The sequence below is a fragment of the Hippopotamus amphibius genome, chromosome 1, assembly GCF_030028045.1.
Source record: "Hippopotamus amphibius kiboko isolate mHipAmp2 chromosome 1, mHipAmp2.hap2, whole genome shotgun sequence".
NCBI classification, from domain to species: domain Eukaryota; kingdom Metazoa; phylum Chordata; class Mammalia; order Artiodactyla; family Hippopotamidae; genus Hippopotamus; species Hippopotamus amphibius.
This window is the reverse complement of record NC_080186.1, coordinates 103385180-103410929: the sequence shown is the minus strand read 5'-3', so window position 1 is coordinate 103410929 and position 25750 is coordinate 103385180. Positions and strand designations below refer to the sequence as shown.

Genomic DNA, 25750 nt, shown 5'->3' with positions numbered 1-25750 from the left:
GGTAGATGATCCTTCTTGAGCATTCCGTCTAAAATTACTTTCTTCACTTGGCTTCTAGGTTATCACACTTTCCAGATCTTCCTTCCATTCTTATTAATCCTTTTCTCTCTCTCTCTCTTTTTTTTTTTTTTTTTTTTTTTACTTTTCCTCTTTCCAACCTCTAAATTTTGCCTTAGGACTGAGTCCTTGGATCTGTTCTCTACTTGCATTTCCTCTCTTGGTGGTCTTGCCCAGTTCCCATAGCTTTAAATACCATCCGTATGCTGAGACTTCCAAATTTATATGTTTAGCCTTACCTCTCCTCTGAGCTCTAGACTCATGTAGCCAATTGCATGTTTGATATAAATACCTGGGCATGTAATGGACACCTTATGTTTAAAACATGCAAAAACATAAGGAAAAAAAACCTTGATTATTACTCCACCTGCAGCCTACTCCAGTCTTCTTCTCTATAAATAGCATTACCATCTATTTACTTGCTTAAGCAGGGAATCTAAGAGTAATCTTTGATTCTGTTCTTTCCCCTCATCCCTCACGTGCTTTTAGAAGGTCTTGTTGACCCTGCCTTCAAAATTCATTTCAATTCTAACCGTTCCTCACCACCTTCATCACCATCACCTAGATTACTCCAGTTGTTCTCTACTGGTCTCTGCATTTATTCTTGCCCCTGCTCAGTTTCACTGTAGCTAATCTTTTCAAATATTATTTGTATTGTCATTATCTTTATAGGGATCCTCTTGCCGTTGTGAATAAGCTTGCCCTTATTTACATTAAGATCTAAACTTAATCTTGGCTTACAAGGTTAAACCGTGGCTTACAAACTGGATCATCTGGCCTTTCCTTCGCTCTCCAACTTCATCACCTGCTGTTCATTACCTAGCTCATTCTATTCTAGTCAAACCAGCCTCCACGCTCTTGCTGTAATAGAGCAAGTTCCTCCCTGCCCTTTTGGCCTTTGTACTTGCTGTTCCCTCTGCCTGACACGCCCGCCAGAGCTTCACGTGGCTTGCTCCCTTGCTTTATTTAGCTGCTCTCGGCTCAGATATCCTTTTTCTCATAATACTTATTGCCTCCAGTCATTCTATTAAATACCTACTTGCTTGTTTGTTTATTGATTTTCATCTTTCAAGGAAGCATGAGCTCTCTAAGGGTAGGGACTTGCTCTGTCTTATTCACCAGTGTATCCCCAGTGACTAGAACAATACCTGACACATTATAGATGCTTACAAAGATTTATTGAATGTATGAATCTACCGTTTTACTGAAACAGCTGTCTGACTTATTGGCAAATGAAGTATCCTTTTCTCCAGCCAAATTTCCCATGAGTTTCTGTGGCACTTGACACTATGTGTCTTCCTATCACCCTTCTCCTAATTTCTGCATTTCTGTACAACCAACCTCATACCACATCAATGTCTCATACACTATATTCTATACCTTGTCAGATCCTGTGAATTCTTCCTTTGTGTATTGCCTCACAAATCTGTACCTTCCTCTCCATCTCTCTCTACATACTTCACACCTTTGTTATCTCTTACTACCTGATTGCAATAACCTCCCTGCTTGTCATCCTCTGTATTCGATTGAACTCTAAGTTGTACACATTATTTATCTTTGTGTCTCCTGCAGCACCTAACACTCCCTGCTACCCTGCCAGTAGCAGACGCTCAATGAATGTTGAATGAATAGTCCTGTGTTTCTGGAAAGTAGAATTGGTGGGCCATGTGATTATTTAAATGACTGTAATTCTTTGAAAATAATTTGTGTTTCAGTAATCCCTCTTTCTTCCTGTTTTAAAAAAGCTGTAGTAATTCATTATTGTACGTTTGATTTTTTAATGGACTATTTGACTGTAATCACACAGTGTATTGTTGGAGCATTGCACAGTAGAGTTTTGTTTTTTGCTCTAATAGAAATAATGTAGTATCTGTGCTTCTCTGTTAAAATGATTCTTTCTTTTCTCTTAAGCTGAAGTCTCCAGTGAATATTGAATTGCTGAGGAATTTGGTAAAAGGCAAGCTGAAGTTCCCAGTCCATGGATCCCTTGGGTGCACCTTCCCAGTTTGTGGATGTGGATACACTACCAAGCTGGGGCAACTCTTGTGAAGATCAGTTACATGCTTCTGATACTACAGCCGAAACGTATCAGGAGGAGCCTATTCGATCACCATTTCTTTATAATAAGGATATCAATGGAAAAGTGGTTCTTTGGTAACTCCTTGTTTAAATCATATCATGATATAATAATACTTTCTCATTTCTTCTAAATTCTTTTTTTCATAATTTTTTTCTAAACTTTTTTTGGTAAACCTTCACATTATTGAAGTATTACTTTGCATATACATTTACAGCTTTATTGAGACATAATTGACATACAATAAACTGCACATGTCTAAAGTATACAGTTTGGTAAATTTTGACATGTGTATACCCATGAACCCATTGCCATAATCAAGATAGTGAATATATTTATCACGCCAAAAGTGTTTTTGTGTGTCCCGCGATAATCCCTCTCTCCTGCCTCTCCCTGCCTCCAATCCCCAAGTAACCATTCATCTTTCTGTCATTATAGAGTAGTTTGCATTTTTCTAGAGTTTTATATAAATGGAATCATATACTCTTTTTTTAGCCTGGCCTCTTTGATTCAGCATAATTATTTGAAAGTTCATCTGTGTTGTTGCATGTATTTGTAGTACATTTCTGTTTTTAAAAAAGCTTTATTGCGATGTAATTCATATACCGTACAATTCACCAGTTTAAATTGTACAAGTCAGTTTTTAGTATGTTCAGAAAGTTGTACAACCATCACCATGGTCAATTTTAGAACATTTTCATCAACCCAAAGTCCTGTACCTGTTAGCTATCACTCTCCATCTCACACACATCTCTTATAAAAGAAACAAAGGAATGACATGATGTTTTTGTATTTCAAGGTTGTAGCACTTGTATTCAAGATCTGAGATGCTATATTAGTCTTTCTGAGTCAGGAACAACTTTTTTACTATCACTTAAGCTTGTGAGCTAATAAATGCATCTGCCCCCAACTCTCTGCTCTAGCAAACTGCTAATCTATCAATATTTTCTATCTTTACAGACCTCTGATATTTCATATAAATGGAATCAATTGTGACTTAGCATAATGTTCTTAAGATTTATCTATGTTGTAGTATGAATCAGTACGTCATTCCTTTTTATGACCAAGTAATATTCCATTGTGTGGATATACCACTTTTAGTTCATCAGTTCATTAGTTGATGAATATTTAGGTTGTTTCTACCTTTTGGCTATTATGAATGATGTTGCTGTGTTTAAACTCTTTAAACCACCTGCTTTCAGCTCTATAAGGCTTCTGTTACAATGTAAGAGGAATGTGAAAGAAGCAAAGGAATGACATGATGGTTTTGTGGGTTTCAGGATTGTAGCAGTTGCTTTCAAGAACTATCTGTGGTGCCATATTAGCCTTTCTGAATCAGGAACAATTTTTTACTATTGCTTAAGCTTGTGAACTAGTAAAACCAATGTGAAGGGAATGAAGAGAGAATGTTTTGAAAGAATTAGAAACTAGCTTTCTTATATGCCTCCTCTTCCCCACACTTGCTTCTATTTATTTATTGTTTCCTCAGGAAAGGAGATGTGGCATTACTGAACTGTACAGCTATTGTTAATACCAGCAATGAAAGTCTTACAGATAAGAATCCTGTGTCAGAAAGTATCTTCATGCTTGCAGGGCCTGATTTGAAGGAGGACCTCCAGAAACTTAGAGGTGAGTGAATTTTCTTAGGTACGTTAGTGCTTAGGAAACATTTATTTTGATGTTTGATTTATTCTGCATTTAAGTGAGAAACTAAGTATATGTAGCTCTTTTGTTGTTGTTAAAACTAAATAAAAGCGGCCTTTGAAAAACCCACAATGTTTTAGAAGCTGAGTGCTGAGACTACTCAGTAAAACTCCTCTGTAGTGTTTCTGAATTTTAAAATGACATTCATCGTAGCCAGTTAGGTCTTTGGTAGCATTTTCTTGGCTGTATATTGTCTTGCACTGATAAGCCTTATAAAAGAACTGTTCTTTGTCTAAACTGAAAAATTTTTATTAAGTTTTTGTATTGATAGAGAAATTCTTTTATATGCCTCCTGGACATAGAGTGTTGCACTTCTGAAATGAAATTGACTTACTGATAAAAACCAAAGTGCATTGTAAGAGCAAATACATTCTAGGTTAATTCTGGATTTTTGTTTATTTATTTTGTTTTGTTTTTAACCAGAACATTCTTCTTCTGGGAATATTTATTTGGTATTGGAGACAGGCAGAGTCCTGGTTGTTCAGAATCTTCTTTACCTTATTTGCATTTGTTTTCTTAAATTACCAACCTGGCAAGTTTTTGTTATTGTTATTTGAGGGCAAAGGGAATATTGTAAAATTCAATCCCATTTTATAAAAAATATTCATGAAATACAGCAATTTTTCTTAAAAAGTAAACAGCAAATCTCACCTGTATAAAAATCTTTATTTCTTAGACCTCTACCATTTAACACTGAGAATCAGTTTCTAACCTAATAAGGATAATTAGAATTTGAACAGGAACATTTATAATGCTGACCATGAAAGAGGGATAGAGAGAGAAGAATTGTATTATCTGATCAAGAAGCTGAACTTTGACTGTGAGGGCAGAAGTGGGAGAAAGCCCTCACTTTAACTAAAAACATGATGCCATGAAGAACGTGTAGAAATTACAAAATGTATTAAAGATAATACTGAGAAGTTCTTTGATATAAGTAACAGAGAAACTGGTCTGGAAGGATTCCTAATGGCGAGCACGTGTGTGTGTGTGTGTGTGTGTGTGTGTGTGTGTGTGTGTGTGTGTGTGTGTATGTATTCACACTTACTCGTTAGAGCTGGGCGTATAAATTAAAACAAGAAAATAATAAAATTTAAGTATACAAAATGAAAGCTCAATTTTTAACAGAGTCTCCAAGCTGAGATTTATATTATAACTCTGTCCTTTATTAACTGTGTGACTTAAGACCAGTTACTTCACCTCTGAGCTGGAGCTTCCTTATCTCTAAAATGGGGATGGTGATAATAGTCCCTTACCTCAGTTCCTGACACGTGACAAGAGCTCAATGAGTATTTGAGAATGGAAAAATTAATATCATGAGGGATAAATTAAATAAGGGACATTAAGTGCTAGGCACATCCAGAGTGTTCAGTGTTATTGCTGGTGCTAGCCACACACCTCAGCTGTATTGCTTAATGAATCAGTGCCAACCTGAAGAGAGATTATTTATGGTGAACTGAAGGGCTGAATACTTAATTCTGTCCTCTTTTTACATTTTTAATAACAACTTAGTAAGTGATTACAAAGTATGACTTACCAAATTGGTAGATGAGTAACAGGAGACATTGGATGATAGACTAAAGATTTTTAAATATCTGAACTGACTGGAAAAAGTATGAGCCAAAAAATGAAGACATTGACAGGGATGAACATAAGTCTTGCATTATAAACTGACGTTTATAACATTAATTACCCAGGCTTAGGATGGGGAAGCCCAGGTTAACAGTTCTTCTTAAAGTATTTGCTATCTCAGTAAAATGGCATTGTCATCCACTCCATTTTTCATGTAAAAAACTTTAGGGTTAACACTTCCCTCTTCCTTATTCCCCACATAAAGTCTGTCATCAAGCCCTGAATAGATCTTGAATCTCTCTGTCCATCTCTCACCGCTGCCTCCAACCCAGCCTGTGCTGCCATCATCCCCTGCCTGGACTACAGCCATTGCCTCCCTCCCAGTTGGTCTCCCTACATCCATTCTTTTCTTGAATCTGTTTTCCACACACAGTAAGCATTTGCTTTTTAAATTGTAAATCCCTTCTTATTGCTCCCTTGCTTCAAACCATTTAGTGGCCTCTCATTACACTTAAAATAAAATCCTAACTCCTTAAACTGGTCTCCAAGGCCTTGTAAGATCTCACTCACTTATTTCCAGGTCCCCTTTTACCTTCATCAATGTACTTGAACCAAACTAATCTCTTATTGCTTTGTCATCAGCTCCTTTTCAGTTTTGTGTGTGCTATTGTCCTTTTTCTCAATTCTTAACTCTTATTCTTAAGTCTTTGCTTACATCTCTTCCTTAAAAGCACTATTTCCTTTTACTTTAGAATTGATCATTCTTCCCATGGTATATGCTCCCAGCCTGAAGTACTTCTCTTTGGTGCTCTTAATACAGTTTTAGTTTTGTAAATTGTTTATATAATGATTATGTCCCCATTAAACTTTGAATTCCGTGAGGACAGGAACTGTATATCTTATTGGCCTCTAAGTTCCTAGTACCAAGAATACTAAAGGCATCCTTTCAGTAGCTGATGAATGAGAAGTTCCCTGAGATTTTAACTGACTAGCCTCAGAGGTGATAATGTATCATTTCTGCTGAAAACACCAACAATGTCAGATACATTATTACACAACATCACAAGTGAGGGTTTGTTATCAGCTAAAATAGACTGTTATATCTATAAGATGTTTAATGTAAGCCTCATGGTAACCACAAAGAAAAAAAACATATGATAGATACACAAAAGCTGAAGAGAAAGGAATTAAAGCATACCAGTTTAAAAAAATAAAATAAAGACAGCAAGAGAGGAATAAAGGATAAAAGACTAAAAAAAAGAAAAAGAACACTCAGGAAACAGTTAACGAAATGACAGTAATTACCTGTCAATAATTATTTTAAATGCAGAAGGACAAAATTCTCCAACCACAAGACACAGAGTGGCTGAAGGATTTAAAAAAAAAAAAAAAATCCAACAATATGCTGCCTACAAGAAGCTCACTTTAACTTTAAAGACACATACAGGCTGAAAGTGAAGGGATAAAAAAAGATATTCTAAGACTTCCCAGGTGGCGCAGTGGTTAAGAATCTGCCTGCCGTTGCAGGGAACATGGGTTTGATTCTTGCTCTGGGAAGATTCCACATGCCGTGGAGCAACTAAGCTCATGTGCCACAACTACTGAGCCTGTGCTCTAGAGCCCGCAAGTCACAACTGCTGAGCCCATGTGCCGCAACTACTGAAGCCTATGCACCTAGAGTCCGTGCTCCAAGGCAAGAGAAGCGACCACACTGAGAAGCCCATGCACTGCAACGAAGGGTATCCCCCGCTCTCCGCAGCTAGAGAAAGCCCACCCACAGCAACAAAGACCCAACGCAGCCAAAAATAAAAATAAATTAATTTTTTTTAAAATGTGGTTTAAAAAAAAAAGATATTCCATGCAAATGGAAACCAAAGAAAGTAGGAGTAGTTACACTTACATCAGATAAAATAGACTTTCAGTCAGAATCGGTCACAAGATACAGAGATCACTAAATGGTGGTAAAGGGGTCAGTTCATCAAGAGGATATTACGGTTGTAAATGTATGTGAATATTGGAGCACCTAAGTATTTAAGGTAAATATTAATAGAACTGAATAGAGAAATAGACAGCAATACAATAATAATTGGGGACCTCAGTACCCCACTTTAAATGTTAGATAGATCATCCAGACAGAAAATTAATATGGAAACAGCAGGCCTGAATAACACTAGTCCAAATGAACCTTACAGACATATACAGAATATTCCATCCAACAACACCAGAATACACATTCTTCTCAAGCATACATGGGACATTCTCCAGGATAAATCATGTATTGGACCACAAAGCAAATCTTATCAAATTTAAGAAGATTGAGATCATGTCAAGATCTTTTCTAACCACAATGTTGTGAAACTAGAAATCAATAACAGAAGATGAAAAATTCACAAATACGTGGAAATTAAACAACATGTTCCTGAAAAACTATTGGGTCAAAGAAGAAATCATAAGGGAAATCAGAAGTTATCTTCTTACAAATGAAAAGAAAATACAATAAGCCAAAACCTAGGGGATGTTAAAAAAATTTTTAAAACCCAGTTCTAAGAGAAATTTATAGCAATAAATGTCTACACAGGGCTTCCCTGGTGGTGAAGTGGTTAAGAATCTGCCTGCCAGTAGAGGGGACACGGGTTCAATCCCTGGTCCAGGAAGATTCCACGTGCTGCGGAGCAACTAAGCCCATGCTCCACAACTACTGAGCCTGTGCTCTAGAGCCTGCAAGCCACAGCTACTGAGCCCATGAGCTGCAACTACTGAAGCCCATGCACCTAGAGCCTGTGCTGCACCACAAGAGAAGCCACCACAATAAGAAGCCTGCGCATTGCAGTGAAGAGTAGCTCCCACTCTCCACAACTACAGAAAGCCTGCACGCAGCAATGAAGACCCAACGCAGGAAAGAAATAAAGAAGGAAGGAAGGGAAAGGAAGGAAGAAAGAAAAAGAAAGTTTTTAAAAAAAGGTCTACAGGAAGAGAAAAGAACGATCTCAAATAAACAACCTAATTTGAACCTCAAGGAATTAGAAAAAAAAATTAGCAGAGGGAAGTAAATAGTAAATGTTAGAGCAGAAATAGAAGAAATAGAAACTAGAAAGACAATAGGAAAATAGCAACAAAAAGAGTTGACTTTAAAAACAACCAAAAAAAGTCAAATGTTTAGCTAGACTAACCAAGGGGAAAGAAAGAACTCAAATTCTAAATGAAAGTGGAGATATTGCAGCTAACACTGTAGAATGAAAAAGGAATTTAAGAGACTACTATGAACAGTTATTTGTCAACATATTGGATAACCTAGAAGAAACATAACTTCCTAGCAAACATGCAACCTACCAAGACTGAACGATGAAGGGACAGAAAATCTGAGCAGATGAAAGGATTAAGGAGGCTGAATCAGCAATCAAAAACCTCCCAACAAAGATATGACCAGATGGCTTCCCTGGGGTGAATACTACCATGCATAAACATATAGAGAAGAATTAATACCAGTTCTTCTCAAACTCTGTCAAAAAGTTGAAGAGAAATAAACAGTTCCAAACTCATTTTACAACGTCAGCACTACCCTGATACCAAAGCCAGGTAAGAACACTATAAGAAAAGAAAACTACGGGCCTATATCCCTGGTGTATATTGACGCAAGAATTCTCAACAAAATAGTAGCAAATGGAATACAGCAGCAGGATAAAAGGATCACACACCAAGATCAAGTGCGATTTATCCTTGGGATGAAAGGATGGTTCAACATATGCAAACCAATGAATGTGATACACCACATTAATAGGATGAAGAATGAAAATTATATAATCCTCTCAATAGATGAAGAAAAAGCATTTGACAAAATTCAACACCTTTTTCATGATAAAAATTCTTAACAAATCCAATGTAGAGGAAACATACCTCAACATAGCCAGAGCAATTAGGCAAGAAAATGAAACAGAAGGCATCCAAATCAGAAAAGAAGTAAAATTGTTACTGTTTGCAGATGACTTGATCTTGTATAGAGAAAATTATCTATAAAAATTCCATTAAAAACCTATTAGTACTGATGAACAAATCTAGTAAAGTTGCAGGATACAAAATCAACATGCAAAAATCAGTTGCATTTCTGTACAATAACAATGAACCACCTGAAAATGAAATTATGAAAACAACCCAATTTTACAATAGCATTAAAAAAAATAAAATTCTTAGTAATAAATTTAATGTGTAGGTGAAAGATCTGTACACTGAGAACTATAAAATATTGATGAAAGTAATTGAAGACATAAGAAATAGGAAAATGGAAAGATAGCTTATGTTCATTGATTGAAAGAATTAATACTGTTGAAATATCTGTACTACTCAAAGCTATCTATAAATTCAGTGCAATCCCTACCAAAATTCCAATGGTATTTTTCACAGAAATAGATAAAACAATTCTAAAATTTGTATGGGACTGCAGAAGACTCCAAATAGCTAAAGCAATCTTGAGAAAGAAGAGCAAAGATAGAGGCAACACACTTCCTGATTTCAAACTATACTACAAAGCTATAATAATCAGAGCAGAACAAGTGGGGCTACATCAAACTGAAAAGCTTCTATACAGCAAAGAAAAAACAAAAAGAAGAGGCAACCTGCAGAATGGGAGAAAATATTTGTGAACTATATATTTGAAAATACGTCAGATAAGGGGTTAATATCTGAAATATATAAGGGAACTCATACAACTTAATAGTAAAACAACGTGTAATCTGATGAAAAATGGACAAAGGGCCAAAATAGACATTTTCCCAAATAAGACTTACAGATGGCCAACAAGTACATTACAAAGATGCTCAATAAAAACCACAGTAAAATATCACCATACACCTGTTAGAATGGCTGTTTAAAAGATGAGATAACATGCTGTTAAGGATGTGGAGAAAAGGGAACCCTTGTGCACTCATGGTGAGAATGTAAACTGGGGTAGCCACTATGGAAAACAGTATGGAGGTTCCTCAAAAAATTTTAAGTGGAACTACTGTATGGTCCAGAAATTCCACTTCTGCATATAAGTCCAAAGGAAATGAAATCATTATCTCAGAGAGGTATCTGCACCCCAGTGTTCATTGCAGCATTATTTACAATAGCCAAGACATGGAAACAAGCTAAAAGTTCATTGACAGATGAATGAATGAAGAAAATGTGGTGGTGGTATGTGTATGTATAAAATGTGTGTGTGCACATATTATATGTAATATACACAGTGGAATATTATTCAGCGATAAGAAAGGAAATCCTGCTATTTGCAGCAACAAGCATGGACTTTGATGGTGTTACATAAGTCAGACAAAGACAGCTTTGATCTCATTTATGTGTGGAATCTGAAAAAACGTCATAGAAACAGAATAGAATGGTGGTTGATGGGGTGAGGGAAATGAGATGTTGGTCAAAGGAACAAGTTTCAAGTTATAACATGCTGAAGATGTAATGTACAGCTTGGTGATTGTAATTAATAACACTGTATTACATACTTGAAAGTTGTTAAGAGAGTAGATCTGAAATGTTCTCACTAAAGAAAAGTAGTTATTTGAGGTGATAGATGCATTAACTAACCTTATTGTAGTTATCATTTCACAATGTATACTTACATCAAATCACCATGTTGTACACCTTAAACTTGTATGGTGTTATATGTCAATTATGCCTCAATAAAGCTGGGGGGGAAAGTACAGCATCAAAGTCAAGAGAGGCAGTTATTTATTCTGTCCTGTTTGGAGCCCATGATGCATAGTGTTCATCTTATTTTTATTATTACTTTTTAAGAGTGATAAACTGGAATATGCCTAAAAGAAAATGATTAGCATGGTAGACATTGTGGAAACCATATTATTTAAAGGAATAGTTTAAAGAGCTATTCCACAGAGAAAAGTTTTGGGAGAAATACGACTTGTTTGAGTGAATTAGGCCAAGATGCTTTTAATATCCCACCTTCTGGATTTGTCTGATTCACCTTATGTGCCATTTAGTTTGTTTCTTTATCCCTTGTATTTCCTGTAAACTGGAAGTTATGTCTAATGGAATTAAGTTTGACTAAAATATTTCATAGGTGATGTTGTAGTGTATTTAATATTGTATCATGTTAGAAGATACATAAAATCTGATTGACCTCTTAGTGGACCACTACTAAGAGGCTCTCCAGATCAGAGTGAGGACAGTTTGATCCTTCCATTTGTACAGTTATATTGTAACCTTTGTGGCTGAAAAGTAATCCATATGGTGTTGTTTAGGCTCTAAAAATATCCAGTTCCTCATTGTACATTCACATAATGGTTTTAGCAACAATTTATAGTTCTTGTCTGGATCAATAATTTCATTAAGATTATGAGGTTATGTTTTTCTAAAATCCATCATCCCATCCACGCTTATGAGCTGGCATTCTTTCTGTGGAGTAGAACCTTTCCTCATTAACTGACGTGTAGTGAGTCTGAATTATAGTTTCTATTGGGGGGTAGGATAAATGCTTGATTCTTTTAGTTGCCATTTTTCAAAATAAAGAATTGGTTTAATAGCTGTCTCAAATAGTGACAAATGAGTTTTTTCTGCCTTTCTCTTTTCTGAGTGTCATTTTTTGCTTATAGCTGTTCATTGACCAATGTTTGTAGTTTTAAAAGTCAAAGAATTTTATGTCAAAATGTGTAAAGGAAAGCCACAGTCCTCTGCCCTGCCCTTCCCAGTTTTGATTCCTGTTCCCCAGGATCAGATACTCAAACCTTTAAGTTCCTTATCTTATTTACCTTCTATTTGCAGACAGTATGTTAAAACGACTGTAATTCTTTTTTCCTTTTTTTCACTGACTGCTGACTTTTTTTTTTTTCAGTCTTTATTGGAGTATAATAGCTTTACACTGTTGTGCCAGTTTCCGCTGTACAACAAAGCAAATCAGCTGTATTTATACATATATCCTCATATCCCCTTCCAAGCATCCCTCCCACCCTCCCTATCCCAGCCCTCTAGGTCATCAGCAGTCGTCAAACTGATCTCCCTGTGTTAGGCAGTTGCTTCCCAGTAGCTATTTATTTTACATTTGGTAGTATATAAATGTCAGTACTACTCTTTCACTTTGTCCCAGCTTCTCCTTCCCCACCTCCCCATGTCCTCAAGTCTGTTCTCTACCTCTGCGTCTTTATTCTTCCTCTGCCACTAAGTTCATCAGTAGCATTTTTTTAGATTCCATATATATGTGTTAGCATACAGTATTTGTTCTTCTCTTTCTGACTGACTACACTCTGTGTGACAGACTCTAGGTCCATCCACCACACTACAAATAACTCAGTTTCATTCCTTTTTATTGCTGAGTAATAGTCCATTGTATATATATGCCACATCTTCTTTATCCATTCATCTGTTAATGGACATTTAGGTTGCTTCCATGGCCTGGCTATTGTAAATAATGCTGCAGTGAACATTGTGGTACGTGTATATTTTTGAATTATGGTTTTCTCTGGGTATATGCCCAGTAGTGGGATTGCTGGGTCATATGGTAGTTCTATTTTTAGTTTTTTAAGGAACCTACATACTGTTTTCCATAGTGGCTGTATCAATTTACATTCCCACTAAACAGTGCAGATGAAACTCTTTCATCCACTCCCCTCTTTTACTTATACTTGCAACACTCATATTTTCTTCCCCTTTCACCACCTTTCCAAACTGGTCTGTCAGATTTTTATTAAATCATTATTCAGCATTAACATTGTGACTATATAAATATTGCTCTCAGTTGATTAGAAAACAGATTAGTATTCTTTTTGAACAGCTATTTTTCATCTAGATTATTGATTGATTTGATTATTTAATTAATTTTCTATGTACCTATCGTGGATTCAGTCTTTTAAATGTAACTAGAAGCCTCCTCTCCATAAAGTCAAACACTTCTGTTTATCCTTCAGCTCTGTAGTTTTCTTTTTTTTTTTTATAAATTTGTTTATTTATTTATTGGCTGTGTTGAGTCTTTGTTGCTGCACATGGGCTTTCTCTAGTTGTGGTGAGTGGGGGCCTCTCTCTGTTGTGGTGCGTGGGCTTCTCATTGTGGTGGCTTCTCTTGTTGCAGAGCCCAGGCTGTAGGCACACGGGCTTCAGTAGTTGTGGCACATGGGCTGTAGAGCACAGGCTCAATAGTTGTGTCACATGGGCTTAGTTGGTCCTCAGCATGTGGGATCTAACCAGAGCAGGACTTGAATCCGTGTCCTCTGCGTTGGCAGGTGGATTCTTAACCACTGCGCCACCAGGGAAGCCCTTTGTAGTTTTCTTGATAAGGGACTTTCAGGAACACCCCCTCTCCTCCCATCCTTTCCTCCCATCGTCTCCTCCCTGTCTAGAGTGCACAGTTATCTTCCTGGCAAATCCTTTTTTCTATTTAATGGATTGGATCCCCCCATTTCCTAGATCTTATGCCTTTCTCTGATGTACTCCTTCATTTTTGTGAATAAATCTACCATGAGATTTCTGAGAAAGCTGAAAGGGGGTAAAATTGTTGAGATCTTACTTCTACCTTCACAATTAATTGGTAGTTTGGGTGGAAATAAAATTCTAGGCTAGAAATTATTTTCTAAATTTTTGAAGGCATTGTTCCATTGTTTTCTGTTTTCATTATTGCTCTTGAAAAATCCTCTGTTATTTATTCCTGATTTTTCGTATGTTACTGGTTTCTTTTCTGGAAACTTTATGATCTCATCTTTATTTCTGATGTTCTTTTAGTTGATATTTAAGCGACTTAAGTAATTTAAGTGATGTGGCTTGGGCTAGTTTGGTTATTCTGTGGGCTCTTTGAGTCTAGAAACATATCTTTCCATTATGGGGCATTTCTTGTTTTATTTCTTCAGTAATTTCCTTCCCTCTGTGTTCTCTGTTCTGTCTTTGAAGAAACCTTATTGGGTGCTGCACCTCCCATTTCATCCTCCAAGTTCTATCTGTTACCTCTTATTTTCCATCTATTTATTTTCTGGAAGATTTCCTCAACTTTAGCTTTAACCCATCTATTGAACTTTTTATTTCTGCTGTCATATTTTTCACTTGGCTGTAACAATTAGATAAGTGCTTTTTCCTGTTCTCTGAATATTCTTTTTTTTTTTTATAACATTCTGGTTTTGTTTCAGATGTACTATGTCTTCTCTTACCTCTCGGACAGTAGTAATTATGGTATTGGGAGTTTGGGGCTTGTTTTTTAAGTTTCGTTCCCTAGATTGTCTGTTTTTTTAGCATTTGTCCCCCCCACCCTCCACCCCACAGTGTGCCCCGTTTATGAGAGGCTTTCCTCACTTCCTGATGATCCCCGAGCATCAGCTTATTTAAGAGAGAGGAATTGAGAAGGTACTGGGGAAGCTTTGTGTGCATGGGCAGGGGTAATTGCTTGGTGGATCTTGAAGCAGATGATGAGCAGGAACCCTGTTGTTTCACTGGGGGAACGTCCCTCATTTATCAGAATCTATAGGTCCTTTGGTTTGAGCCTCTTAGTTTCCTGGAAGGGAATCTTCCAGGGGTATAAGCATGGATGTCTGTGTTTTGGAAGCCAGTTAGGAGCAGAGATCTAGAGTTATTGCTGTTGAGTATAACACTTTAATTAAATTCCCCTCTTTTCAGCTGTGCCTGGGGTTCTGGAGTCCAGAAACTCTAGTTCAGCATCTCCTGAGAATAAACCTTCCTGTTGCTGTGGTGGTAAAGAAATCATCACCTTGCTGTGCTGGCTGGCGGGGAGGGGTTGTTGCAGATTTGAATGTTTTTATGCAAACTTTTAACTCAGCCTCCTCTTTTTAGTCCCACTTCACATCATAGCCTTTAGAAGTTCTTAGGACCTCCAGTTTCTGAGCCTTTTAAGTGTTCTGCAGTAATAACAACAACAATAATAGCTAATGCATGAATGCACTTTGCATATATTAACATTTAATCCTGTGAAGTAAGTACTACTAGTATCCCCCTCATATAGGAAATTGAAGCATGGAGAGGTCAAGCACTTGTTCAGAGGGTCACAGCAGGAACATGGTGGACTCAGGAGTTGAATCAAAGCAGTCTGTCTTCAATCCAGCACTGCCCTTCAGAACAGGCCAGCTTGCTTCACATCGGTCACTCCATTTCTCCAAGCAGTTATGTTTCTCTGCTTTGCTAAATCGGTTGCTACTAGTCCATTGACTTTATTCCTTCCAAAATTTTGATGATGCTTTTCTTCTTCATGTTCTCTCCCATCCTCCTTGTCTCTGTTTTTATACCTATTGTATTGCTTCACTGTCATTTTGGGATCAGAGACAAATGTTTGTGTGCAATCCATATTTTTAACTGGAATTTCTCAGAGTTCTTAAAATTTTCTCTGTTTCATGCATTGTTCTGTTGGTTTGTTAGGGGTTTTTTTTGTTTGTTTTTTCTCCCTAACAGCTCTGTGACTTATATATTCTCCATTGTTCCCAGGTTGCCGGACAGGTGAAGCAAAATTGACGAAAGGATTTAACCTAGCTGCCCGGTTCATCATTCACACAGTGGGACCTAAATACAAGAGCCGCTATCGCACAGCCGCTGAGAGTTCCCTGTACAGCTGCTACAGAAATGTGCTTCAGCTGGCAAAGTACGGCTAACTCGGTTGCTACATGTAGCATGCCATACATTGTTGAAGGCCCTGGTTTTAAAATTAAACCTAGCTATGAAAGTCAAATTTTGAGGAATTTAAATAATTTAGGAGGACCCTAAAGACTGAATTATCTTCTCAAACTCGGAAGAATAAAAGGAATGGATTTGGGTGACTTGAGAATTTAACCTGTTCCCATTTTACTTGGTGCAGTGAAATTATATATTAGTTTAATTATTACATAGTGCAATTGGGTTAACCATTATAGTAGATTTGTTGAAGGAACAGAGAAGGAGAAGTTCAGCTGTATTTTTTATTTAGTTATGTATTGTGAATGTTTGTAGTATGATTTTTGTGTTTTGTTTGATTGCAGAGAGCAGTCCATGTCTTCTGTTGGATTCTGTGTCATCAATTCTGCAAAACGAGGTTACCCTTTAGAGGATGCAACACACATAGCACTTCGTAAGTAATGTTGGAGGTACTGTACATAAATTGACATAGCACTTTGTAAGTAGGATTGGGGATGCTGTACATGAATTAAAAGTTTTTTATCGCTAGTTAAATAATTACAGCCAAAGAAGATTTGTTGATTAACCGATCATGGCACCCTGGTGGGAAGCTTGTATTCACAAGTTGCAGAGCTCTCAGTTTACTTTCTAGGTTTGACGTTTTTATTCATTTGAATAAAGGCTTAGAAAATTTGCCTATTAAGTTTGAAAATGATACCGCTGAGAACTATGGCCAGTGCATTGGGTATTTGAATCATAATTCAGAATAATCTTAGCAGGCTGCAACAACGAAGTCAAAACAGATTTTATAATATCAGGTTGATATAGCACTATACATTTTAAGCAGTAGCTTTCACATGTGCGGTTTGAATATAAAACCCTTCATTTAGGTTTTAAAAAGACTGGGCTCAATCATTTTGTAGTATCTTTGTCTGGTTTTGGTATCAGGGTGATGGTGGCCTCGTAGAATGAGTTTGGGAGTGTTCCTTCTTCTGAAACTTTCTGGAAGAGTTTGAGAAGGATGGGTGTTAGCTCGTCTGTAAATGTTTGATAGAATTCACCTGTGAACCCATCTGGTCCTGGACTTTTGTTTGTTGGAGGATTTTTAATCACAGTTTCAATTTCATTACTTGTGATTGGTCTGTTCATATTTTCTATGTCTTCCTGATTCAGTCTTGGAAGCTTATACCTTTCTAAGAATCTGTCCATTTCACCCAGGTTGTCCATTTTATTGGCATATAGTTGCTTGTAGTAGTCCCTTATGATGCTTTTTCTTTCTGCAGTGTCCGTTGTAACTTCTTCTGTTTCATTTCTAATTTTATTGATTTGAGTCCTCTCCCTCTTCTTCTTGATGAGTCTGGCTAAAGGTTTATCAATTTTGTTTATCTTCTCAGAGAACCAGCTTTTAGTTTTATTGATTTTTGCTATTGTTTTCTTTGTTTCTATTTCATTTATTTCTGCTCTGTTCTTTATGATTTCTCTCCTTCTACTAACTTTGGGTTTTGTTTTTTCTTCTTTAGTTTCTTTAGGTGTAAAGTTAGATTGTTTATTTGGGATTTCTCTTGCTTTTTAAGATAGGATTGTATTGCTATAAACTTACCTCTTAGAACTGCTTTTGCTGCATCCCATAGGTTTTGGATCATTGTGTTTTCATTGTTATTTGTCTCTAGGTATTTTCTGATTTCCTCTTTGATTTCTTCAGTGATCTCTTGGTTATTTAGTAGCATATTGTTTATGGGCTCAATCATTTTGAGCCAGAATGTTGTATATGTAATATGAAAATATGATGCTCAGCTAGAGGGAGTCCCTGATCTCCCTGTATTATATACAAGTTCAGACTGCATCTAGAATTTTGTATATAGTTCTGGGTATCATATCTCATGAGACTGACAAACTGGAGGGCAAACAGTTTGAAATATTAGTGGTATTTCACCTAAAGAAGAGCATGCTTTTAGCATATATGGTGCCCAAATATCTGGACTCATCTCATGTGGACTTATTCTGTGCTGCATTTTTAGAGCAATAGTTCTTAACCTCTTTGGAAGTCATCGTAAACTATATCGAGCATCTGATGAAAGAAAGCTGTGGACCTTTTTCCCAGAGGAGTGCACATACGTGGGGAATTTACATGCTATTTCAGGAAGTTCACAGGTCCTTGTAAAGGTTGTAGATGAGATCTCCAACGATAGAAGACAGGTCTAAGACCAAGTGACAAGGAAGAAGATTTGATCCCATTTGAGATAGGACTATCTGTAATAGAAAGGTATTTTCAGTGAACTTCTTATCATCAGCAATATTCATACACAGGCTAAATGACCATCTCATTTGGGAGAGAAACTATACTGTATCATCTTTAAGACCCCTTTCTGTCTCTAGAATTTGAAGATGAGGAGCTGAAAGTCTTACATTCACCAAAAAATTACAAAAATATTTGAATGTATAAAATTATTATGATTATTATTATTACTGTTATTACATTTCTAAGCTATATGTCTAGAATTTAGGGTGAGGGCATGCCCAATCTTAAATAGTCTTATTTAATAATTAGCTATTTTAAAAACTGAAATTCTTATTACTCAAGGGTTTTATAGTAAATTTATATATTTTATAGTTACAGTTTATATACATGATATTTACATCAAGCTTCTTGAAGAGCAGAGATCTTTTCACCTCTGTATTTCCAATGGTACCATGTGTTAGGAATGCTTTACATATGGTCCTTGCTAAAGAAATGTGTATTTTAAAAAGGGATAAAGAAATTCCATTTCATTTCTTCAACAACCCTGTGTTTTAGGTAGTCTAGTATCTGTTTTACAGATAAAGAGGCTTAGAAATTTATCATGTTCTTAGGGTTATGCAGACTTGGAACATATATCCAGGCCTTCTGACTCCCAAGTCTAGTAACCTGTGTGTGATACTAGATAATATTATGCTTGAATTAGGACTGCTTAGGTGGGAAACTACTGTGTTATAGCTAGCCTGCATGTATTCTGAATGGTCCCTTATCAAAGCAAAGTTCCTACCTTTATATAATTTTTCCTGGCGAGGGTTTTGGCAGTTCTCAACTTTCTCTGGTTTTGGTTAGCCCCATATCTTGTAACTTGAGGTAGGTTTTTTTTGTCTCTTTTTTTTTTTAAAGTAATCATATGGATTAGAATTTAAAGAGGCACCACCATTTTGTAGAAAAGCCTCTGAAAAGGGAGTCAAGAAAACTGTTTTTTGGTCCCAGTTCTGCCAGTCTAACTCTAGCTCTGTGGCCCTCAGATAAATCACTTTATACCATACCATAGAGGAGTCAGCTTTGAGCAGTAATTGTAGTAACAGCAGATAAATATCATAAGTAGGTAGAAGGGACTTTGATGAAGCAATTTCTAGAAATTTAATTAGCACAAAGGAATGTAGAACTTTAAGATAAGCAGGTTAACTTGTATTTTATAAGACCTACTTGACTTATTACACTTTAAATCTAATAGCTAAACTTAGATTAAAAATGCACTAATAGTACACTATAAATATATGCAGTTTATTGTATGTTAACTGTATCTCAATAAAAGTTCTTTAAAAAATGCATTAAAAATATACACACACACACAATTGTGCACTTTGCTCACACACTTTATGAGCATCTGGGAAATAAATGGCTTTTAGGCTTTTGTAGCATATATGGGCCAAAAACAAATCTAAGGATGTAACTCTAAATCCTTAGTTCCAACAGCTTTCATACTTACTAAACTATTAGGGAAATTTATTTCATTCAAAATCTAAGTAATATCTTCTTGATAAATGTACCAAGGCGATTTATCTTTTTTTTTTTTTCTTAGTTCACATGCGGTTCAGTTCTTCTCCAGAGGAAATCTAAAGAAACATCTGCATTTAGATAAATTTGGTTATTTATTCATTCAGCAGAACTGAGTGACTACTATGTGCTAGACCCTGTGCTGTGTAGAAGAGGATACAGTTGTAAGAAAAAAGGCAACGGTGTTGTTCTTATTGTGTTTCCAGGTTGGAAATTTTGATGTCCCACATGTCATTCTCACCAGTTAAAGAGTTTTTACTAAATGTTAGGCACATGGCATCCTGGTCAGTTACAGAGACTAGTACACAATACTGAAACCTTATAGCCATGATATCACTCTTTTTTTTTCTCTCTCTCTCTCCTTTTTGCAAAATTACTTTCCTGAGTGAACTCTGCTGCTGAGTGAATTTAGCTTGGGTTACTAGTTGACATCAAATTTTGTCTTCCAAAGAGAATGCCACAGTTATACGCTGGGAGACTATTTTGTGTAAACATTAAAACTTGGTGTCAAAGTAAATAGAGAAGGAAATCTTTTTTTTTTTTTAATTTCATTTTTTAAAAAATTATTAAAGCAGAATAGTAAGGATATGGGCACAAAGTAGGCGTGCCATAAATGCCTATCAGGTTAAACTTTGTGGTTTTTGAATGCATTGCTAGTGCTGAGCTATCTTAGCTGCATCCTAAACATTGGTGAGATTGAAGGATGATGGTATTTAGGCTCAAAAGAACTTTGAGAGAAGTGGTGGGTTGCAAATTATAAAACTCTGTGTATAAAAGCTCTTTCCTTTCTTTGGATTTCAGCCTATTAAATTGTATATTTTTGGAGGAAAAAAATTCTTAAGGCAGAATAGAGGGAGAAATGAAAAAAATTGTCACCTGACAGAGAGAGAATTAGGAAGATTTGTTCAGTTCTTCAACAAATGGATCTCCTCTATTAGGTTCTGGAGATACAGTAGTGAAGAAGGCAGGCAATAGGTCAGTAACCAGAGCCATATAATGTTCATCCAGTTACTAGTTACTTTTGAATGATTGCTTGCCATATTCCTAAGGTGTGCTAGGACCTAGTAATACTAATGTTAAGTTTACTTGGCCTTCAGAAAGCTCATAGTCTAGCTGTAAAATGCTATGAGAAGTTCACAAATGGAGGGCTGTTCAAAAGGTTATAGGAGGAACACAAGGAAGGATGGAGTTCTGTACAAAGGATATGGCTTTTGGCTGGGTCGTGAAAAATGAGTAGGAGTTCACCAAGAGAGAGTCATGATGGATGAAGGATATTCTAGGCAAAGGTAACCATACGAAACAGAGGTAGGGTAGCATCAAAGTAAGTGGCATATTGTGAGTACAGCAGTGAAGCCAATGGCTAAAGCATAAGATATGTGGGAAGGATAGTTGGAAATAGGACTAATGGGCAGGGGTGGAGGAGTGGTTAGTTGTCAGGGTGTGGAGAACCATGCTGTGGGGACTTTGGATCTTAACCTATTAGCAATGCAGAGCAATCAAAATGTTTAGTAAGGAGGCTAACATAAGATAACTCGGGCAATGGTGAATATGTAGACTTGGAGAAAAGAAACGAGAGAACAGCTGAGACCTTAATTGCCAGTGTTTTTGTAAGCATTGAGAGCAGCTGGAAGAGAAAATGAATGGCTGTTAGAAATATTAGCAATGTAATTTAAAGAACATGATAATCCACTGAAAATGCAGGATGAAGGGAGAAGTGAAGGAAGTGTCAAAAAAATTCAGAATTCTAGCTTAGGGGAGTGGTCTGTTTAACTGACCGCTTCGATGCGATGTAGCTAGGAACTGAAGTAAGGAGTACAGGTAAAGGCACAGGTATGGGAGAGATGGAAGTCAGGTTCGGACCTGCTGGAATCAGGTTTGGGTATGTCGAGTTGGAGATCTTGCTTCTCTGGGCAATTATGGTCAGTAGGCAGTAGGAAATTTCAGGTCTTCTGTTAAGAAAACAATATAAAAATTTGGGAGCCATCAGCATTTGGAGTATTATCTAACCATCAAGTGAATATATGTATCAAGAAAATAAAAAATATGGAGGACAGAACCTGGAGAGGACGATGTTTTTAAAAGGTGGGATGTGGGTGTCTAGAGAGAGATCATTGATAAGTTAAGGACTGAGAAAAGGCCACTAGGTCTCATGATTAGGAAGTTGATAGAAGAAGAATAAGGATAAGATAGAAATGAAGAAAAAATAATTCAGTTTTGGTTTGATGGGATATTGAAAGGGGTAAAGGGCTGAGCAGGACATCTAATACTATAACTTAAAAGTAGAAAGACACTTGTGTTAGACCATCCTGGTCAGAGCGGAGGCCCCAGAGAATAGAAAGGATATACTGGATAACAGAGAATTGTCTGGAGTCAGCATCTTCTATGGCCAGGCACTATTTACTGGCAATAAAGCAGTAAATAAAATAAAGCTCTTGCTATTGTGGAGCTGTCATTCTAATGAATTTGGGGGGTGGAGGGGAGGATATACAATAAAGAGAAAACTCCACAAAATGTCTAGCATAGTTGCTCTGGAGGAAAGCAAGTCAGGGAAGAGTTTTTAAATGGGGTGACCTGGGGAGGCTTTACTGATAAGGTGTCATTGAGCACAGACCTGAATGATATGAGGAGTGATCAGTTACAAAAATAAAACTTGGAAGGGTTTGATTTTTCTTCACACATAAGTAATTTCTCATGTATTGAATACTCTTTGTATTCTTTTCCTTAGGCACTGTAAGGAGATTTCTCGAAATTCACGGAGAGACTATTGAAAAAGTAGTGTTTGCTGTCTCTGAACTTGAAGAGGTATTTTGCTAATTATCTTGCATTGTTTATATCTTTGTTTTACTTGTGTTTACCTTTGTCTCTTCATTATCTGTTAACTGAATTGCCAGCAGGCAGATCCTAATTATCTGTGCATATATTTGGCAGTGGGGCTTACCATCATTTGTTGAAAAAGACGATACTGGAGACTTAAAAACAAGTCAAGAAGGAGCGTTTTGCTCATATTTTCCACTGGTAAACTGATATCATGTAGTGAAATCTTACAAGATGGAGTTGTTCGGATTTATTCACTATGTTAGCTCTCAAGACATCTCAAGTCATCACCTTATGACCTCAGCACTGGGTGCCTGGGCTGCAGAAATGAAAAACCACCAATGCCGGAAAAGCCCTGGTGTCTCATGACCTGGAAACAGGTGACAGCCTAGCCTAATGGATAGTTGGAGTAAGTTGCGAGGTTTATGTTTTGTTGTATGTGGCTAGGTTTAGTATGTTTCAATTTAAATTAGAGCCATTTTAGGACATTAGTTCTTTTTTAAATCTTATTAAGCTTTATTTAGCTTTAGTGTGCTCTGTCCCATTCAGCTTGTACTATTTCTGAGTTTTGTGTATTTGGGCAAGTTACTTAACTTCTCTGTGCTTTGTTAAAATGTGAATACTAACAGTACTTATATCACAGGAGTTTTGTGATAAATGAATTAATACATGTGAAATATCCATTCAGACTACGCATATGTACATATATGAGATGTAAACCATTTTGAATTTGCTAAAGTAAGACACATTTACCATGTTTGCTGTCTCTTCTTGTTTCACCTGATTTACCTATTCATTCATTCTGTCAGTGACCTGTTATTGAGTGTCCAGCAAATGTCAGGTTTACTGTACCGGGTTCTGGGAATACACCAGTGAACAAGTCATGGTCATTGTCCTGAAGGAACCCGTTGTCTGTTGGTGGGGACAGACAAGTCAGATAAGTTATGATAATTGTGGTAAGGGCATTTTAATGGAGGCATGAGAAGGACAGGAGCACACAATTCCAGCCTGGCATGGGGTTAGGAAATGCTTCCCATAGGGGATGACATGTAAGCTGAAATCATTGTAAAAGATATCTAAGGTTTTCCAAAGAAAGGGCAAATGACAGTAGTCATACAAGCATAAACGCAAGCATATTAGTAAGAAATTGCAGAAAGGGTATAGTGTATGGCATAAAATGTGAGGCTAGGAGTGGCAAAAATGAAAGTTAGGCAGGGGCCAGGTCGCTCAAGGCCTGGTATCTCATACTGTGGAACTTGGACTTTATCACTTATACAGTGGAGAACATAGAATAGCTCCAAGCAGATTAATGATGTGACCTAACTTCTTTATTAGCTGTGTAGAGGAGGATTTTGAAGGAGAAAGACAAGTGACAAGAAGAGATAATAGGCGGTGGTTATACTCCAAGTGAGAAATGATCAGCCTGAACAAGGGCACTGGTGGTGTTTAAAATTAAAAAAAAATATTTAGTAAACAAATTCAGATGGAGTTGGAGGTCACACATATGTAGGGGAATAGAGAAAGGGAAGTTAAGGATAACTCCTAGGCTTCTGGCTTGGATGACTGGTTAAGTTCTGTTCTGAACATGTTGAATCCTAGGGGATCAGTAGATTCAACTGATGATCAGTAAGCCATTGTGCTTGTCAGTCTAAAGCTGAGGAGTGAAGTCTGGGCTAGAAATTTGGCCATGTCATAGAATAAGATAGGAGTTAAGATACCAAGATAAGATATCCTGTTCTCTGGGAGTTTGCAGGCTAACAGTTAGATAGCCAGACAAAGACCACCTTGAAGTGTGGCAGGTGCCGTGCTGGGAGTGTATGTCACAGTGCTGGCAGTCTTTCGGGGCACCTAAGCCAGACCCAAGGGAACGGAGAAAAATTATTCACCTGTAGTGTACCTGAAGAAAGTAGTCATTAACATTTATCATCTAGATGCAATGGACTTTTAAAGTCATTTATGAATAATTTATTGAATAATAAAGGGATAATGAAAAACAATTTTATAACAGATTTCAATAAGAATTGAAAGATAACCAACCTTTTAAAAATATCAAGTAAATTTTGTTGCACAAACATTGTAAAAGATGAAAGAATACTGTCACATCTTTTTAGTAAAATGTTCTTATCACAAAATCCTGTATGGTCAAGTTCTTCTTATAGTGACTAACTGAATGAGAATGCCATTTTTCTCCTTTGCCCTTAGAAATATGTTGTTGAGTCATAGGTTCTTGAATTTGAGAAGATGAATCTAGGATATTGTCATCTGGAGACTCAGTGTCTGAGATTCGCTTCATATGATCAGTCTTAACCTCATCACTTATAAAGTGCTGCTGTGTCTTTACATTCATCTTTGATTCCTTTTAATAATTCTGAAATGTCATCTTTGTTCACTTGTCTTCTCTTTGCTATTTTGGGCTGAAAATGAAAAAGTCTGAATTCTCAAATCTTTCCAATGAAAGTTAAAAACAGATTACAGACTACACATAAGAATAGAGATGAAAAAATTCTTAAAATATTAGCAAACTGAATCCAGCAATGTGTAAAAGGATTAGTGGGACTTATCCCAGGAATGTTGGCTATGTTTTTGTATATAAAAAAATCCTAAGAAGTCCACAAAAAAGCTATTAGAACTAAGAGAGTTCAGCAGGGTTACAGGACATAAGATCAACATAAAAAATAGTGTTTCTACACACTAGCAAAGAATAATCCAAAAATGAAATTAAGAAAACAGTTGTATTTACAGTAGCATTAAGAAGAATCAGATGTCTAAGACTAAACTTAACAAAAAAAGTGTTTGTCTTGTACATTGAAAACTGCAAAATATATTTGAAAGAAAATTAAAAAGACCTAAATAAATAGAAAGATATCCTGTTTATGGACTGGAGAACAATGTTGTTAATATGGCAGTATTCCCCAAATTGTTCTACAGATTCAGCAAAATCCCTATGAAAATCCCAACTGACATTTTTGTAGAAATTGACGAGTTGATCCTAGATTTCACATGGATATGCAAGGGACCCAAGATTGTCAAAACAACCTTGGAAAAAGGGAACAGAGTTGGAGGATTCACACTTAACCTACTTAGAAACTTACTCCAAGTACAGTAAGCAAGACTGTGTTGTACTCACATAAGAATAAACATATAGATCAATGTAATAG

At 36.5% G+C, this 25750-nt stretch overlaps 1 protein-coding gene across 15 annotated transcripts in view; it reads left to right on the top strand.

Annotated features, from left to right (window-relative positions):
* GDAP2 (ganglioside induced differentiation associated protein 2) overlaps positions 1-25750 on the top strand; it is a 110522-nt gene that overhangs the window by 6602 nt on the left and 78170 nt on the right. For 14 of the 15 annotated variants that reach the window (XR_009051223.1, XR_009051222.1, XR_009051225.1 and 11 more), the window contains exons 2-6: positions 1969-2211; positions 3624-3763; positions 15821-15974; positions 16348-16436; positions 22504-22580. Coding sequence is in view for 10 of the 15 variants with exons in the window: in XM_057720661.1 (XP_057576644.1) it covers positions 2036-2211; positions 3624-3763; positions 15821-15974; positions 16348-16436; positions 22504-22580 (636 nt within the window). In the remaining 5 variants the exon portion in view is untranslated. Of the gene's footprint in view, positions 1-1968; positions 2212-3623; positions 3764-15820; positions 15975-16347; positions 16437-22503; positions 22581-25750 lie in introns of those variants that run through there. The other variant, XM_057720691.1, reaches the window with a different exon arrangement.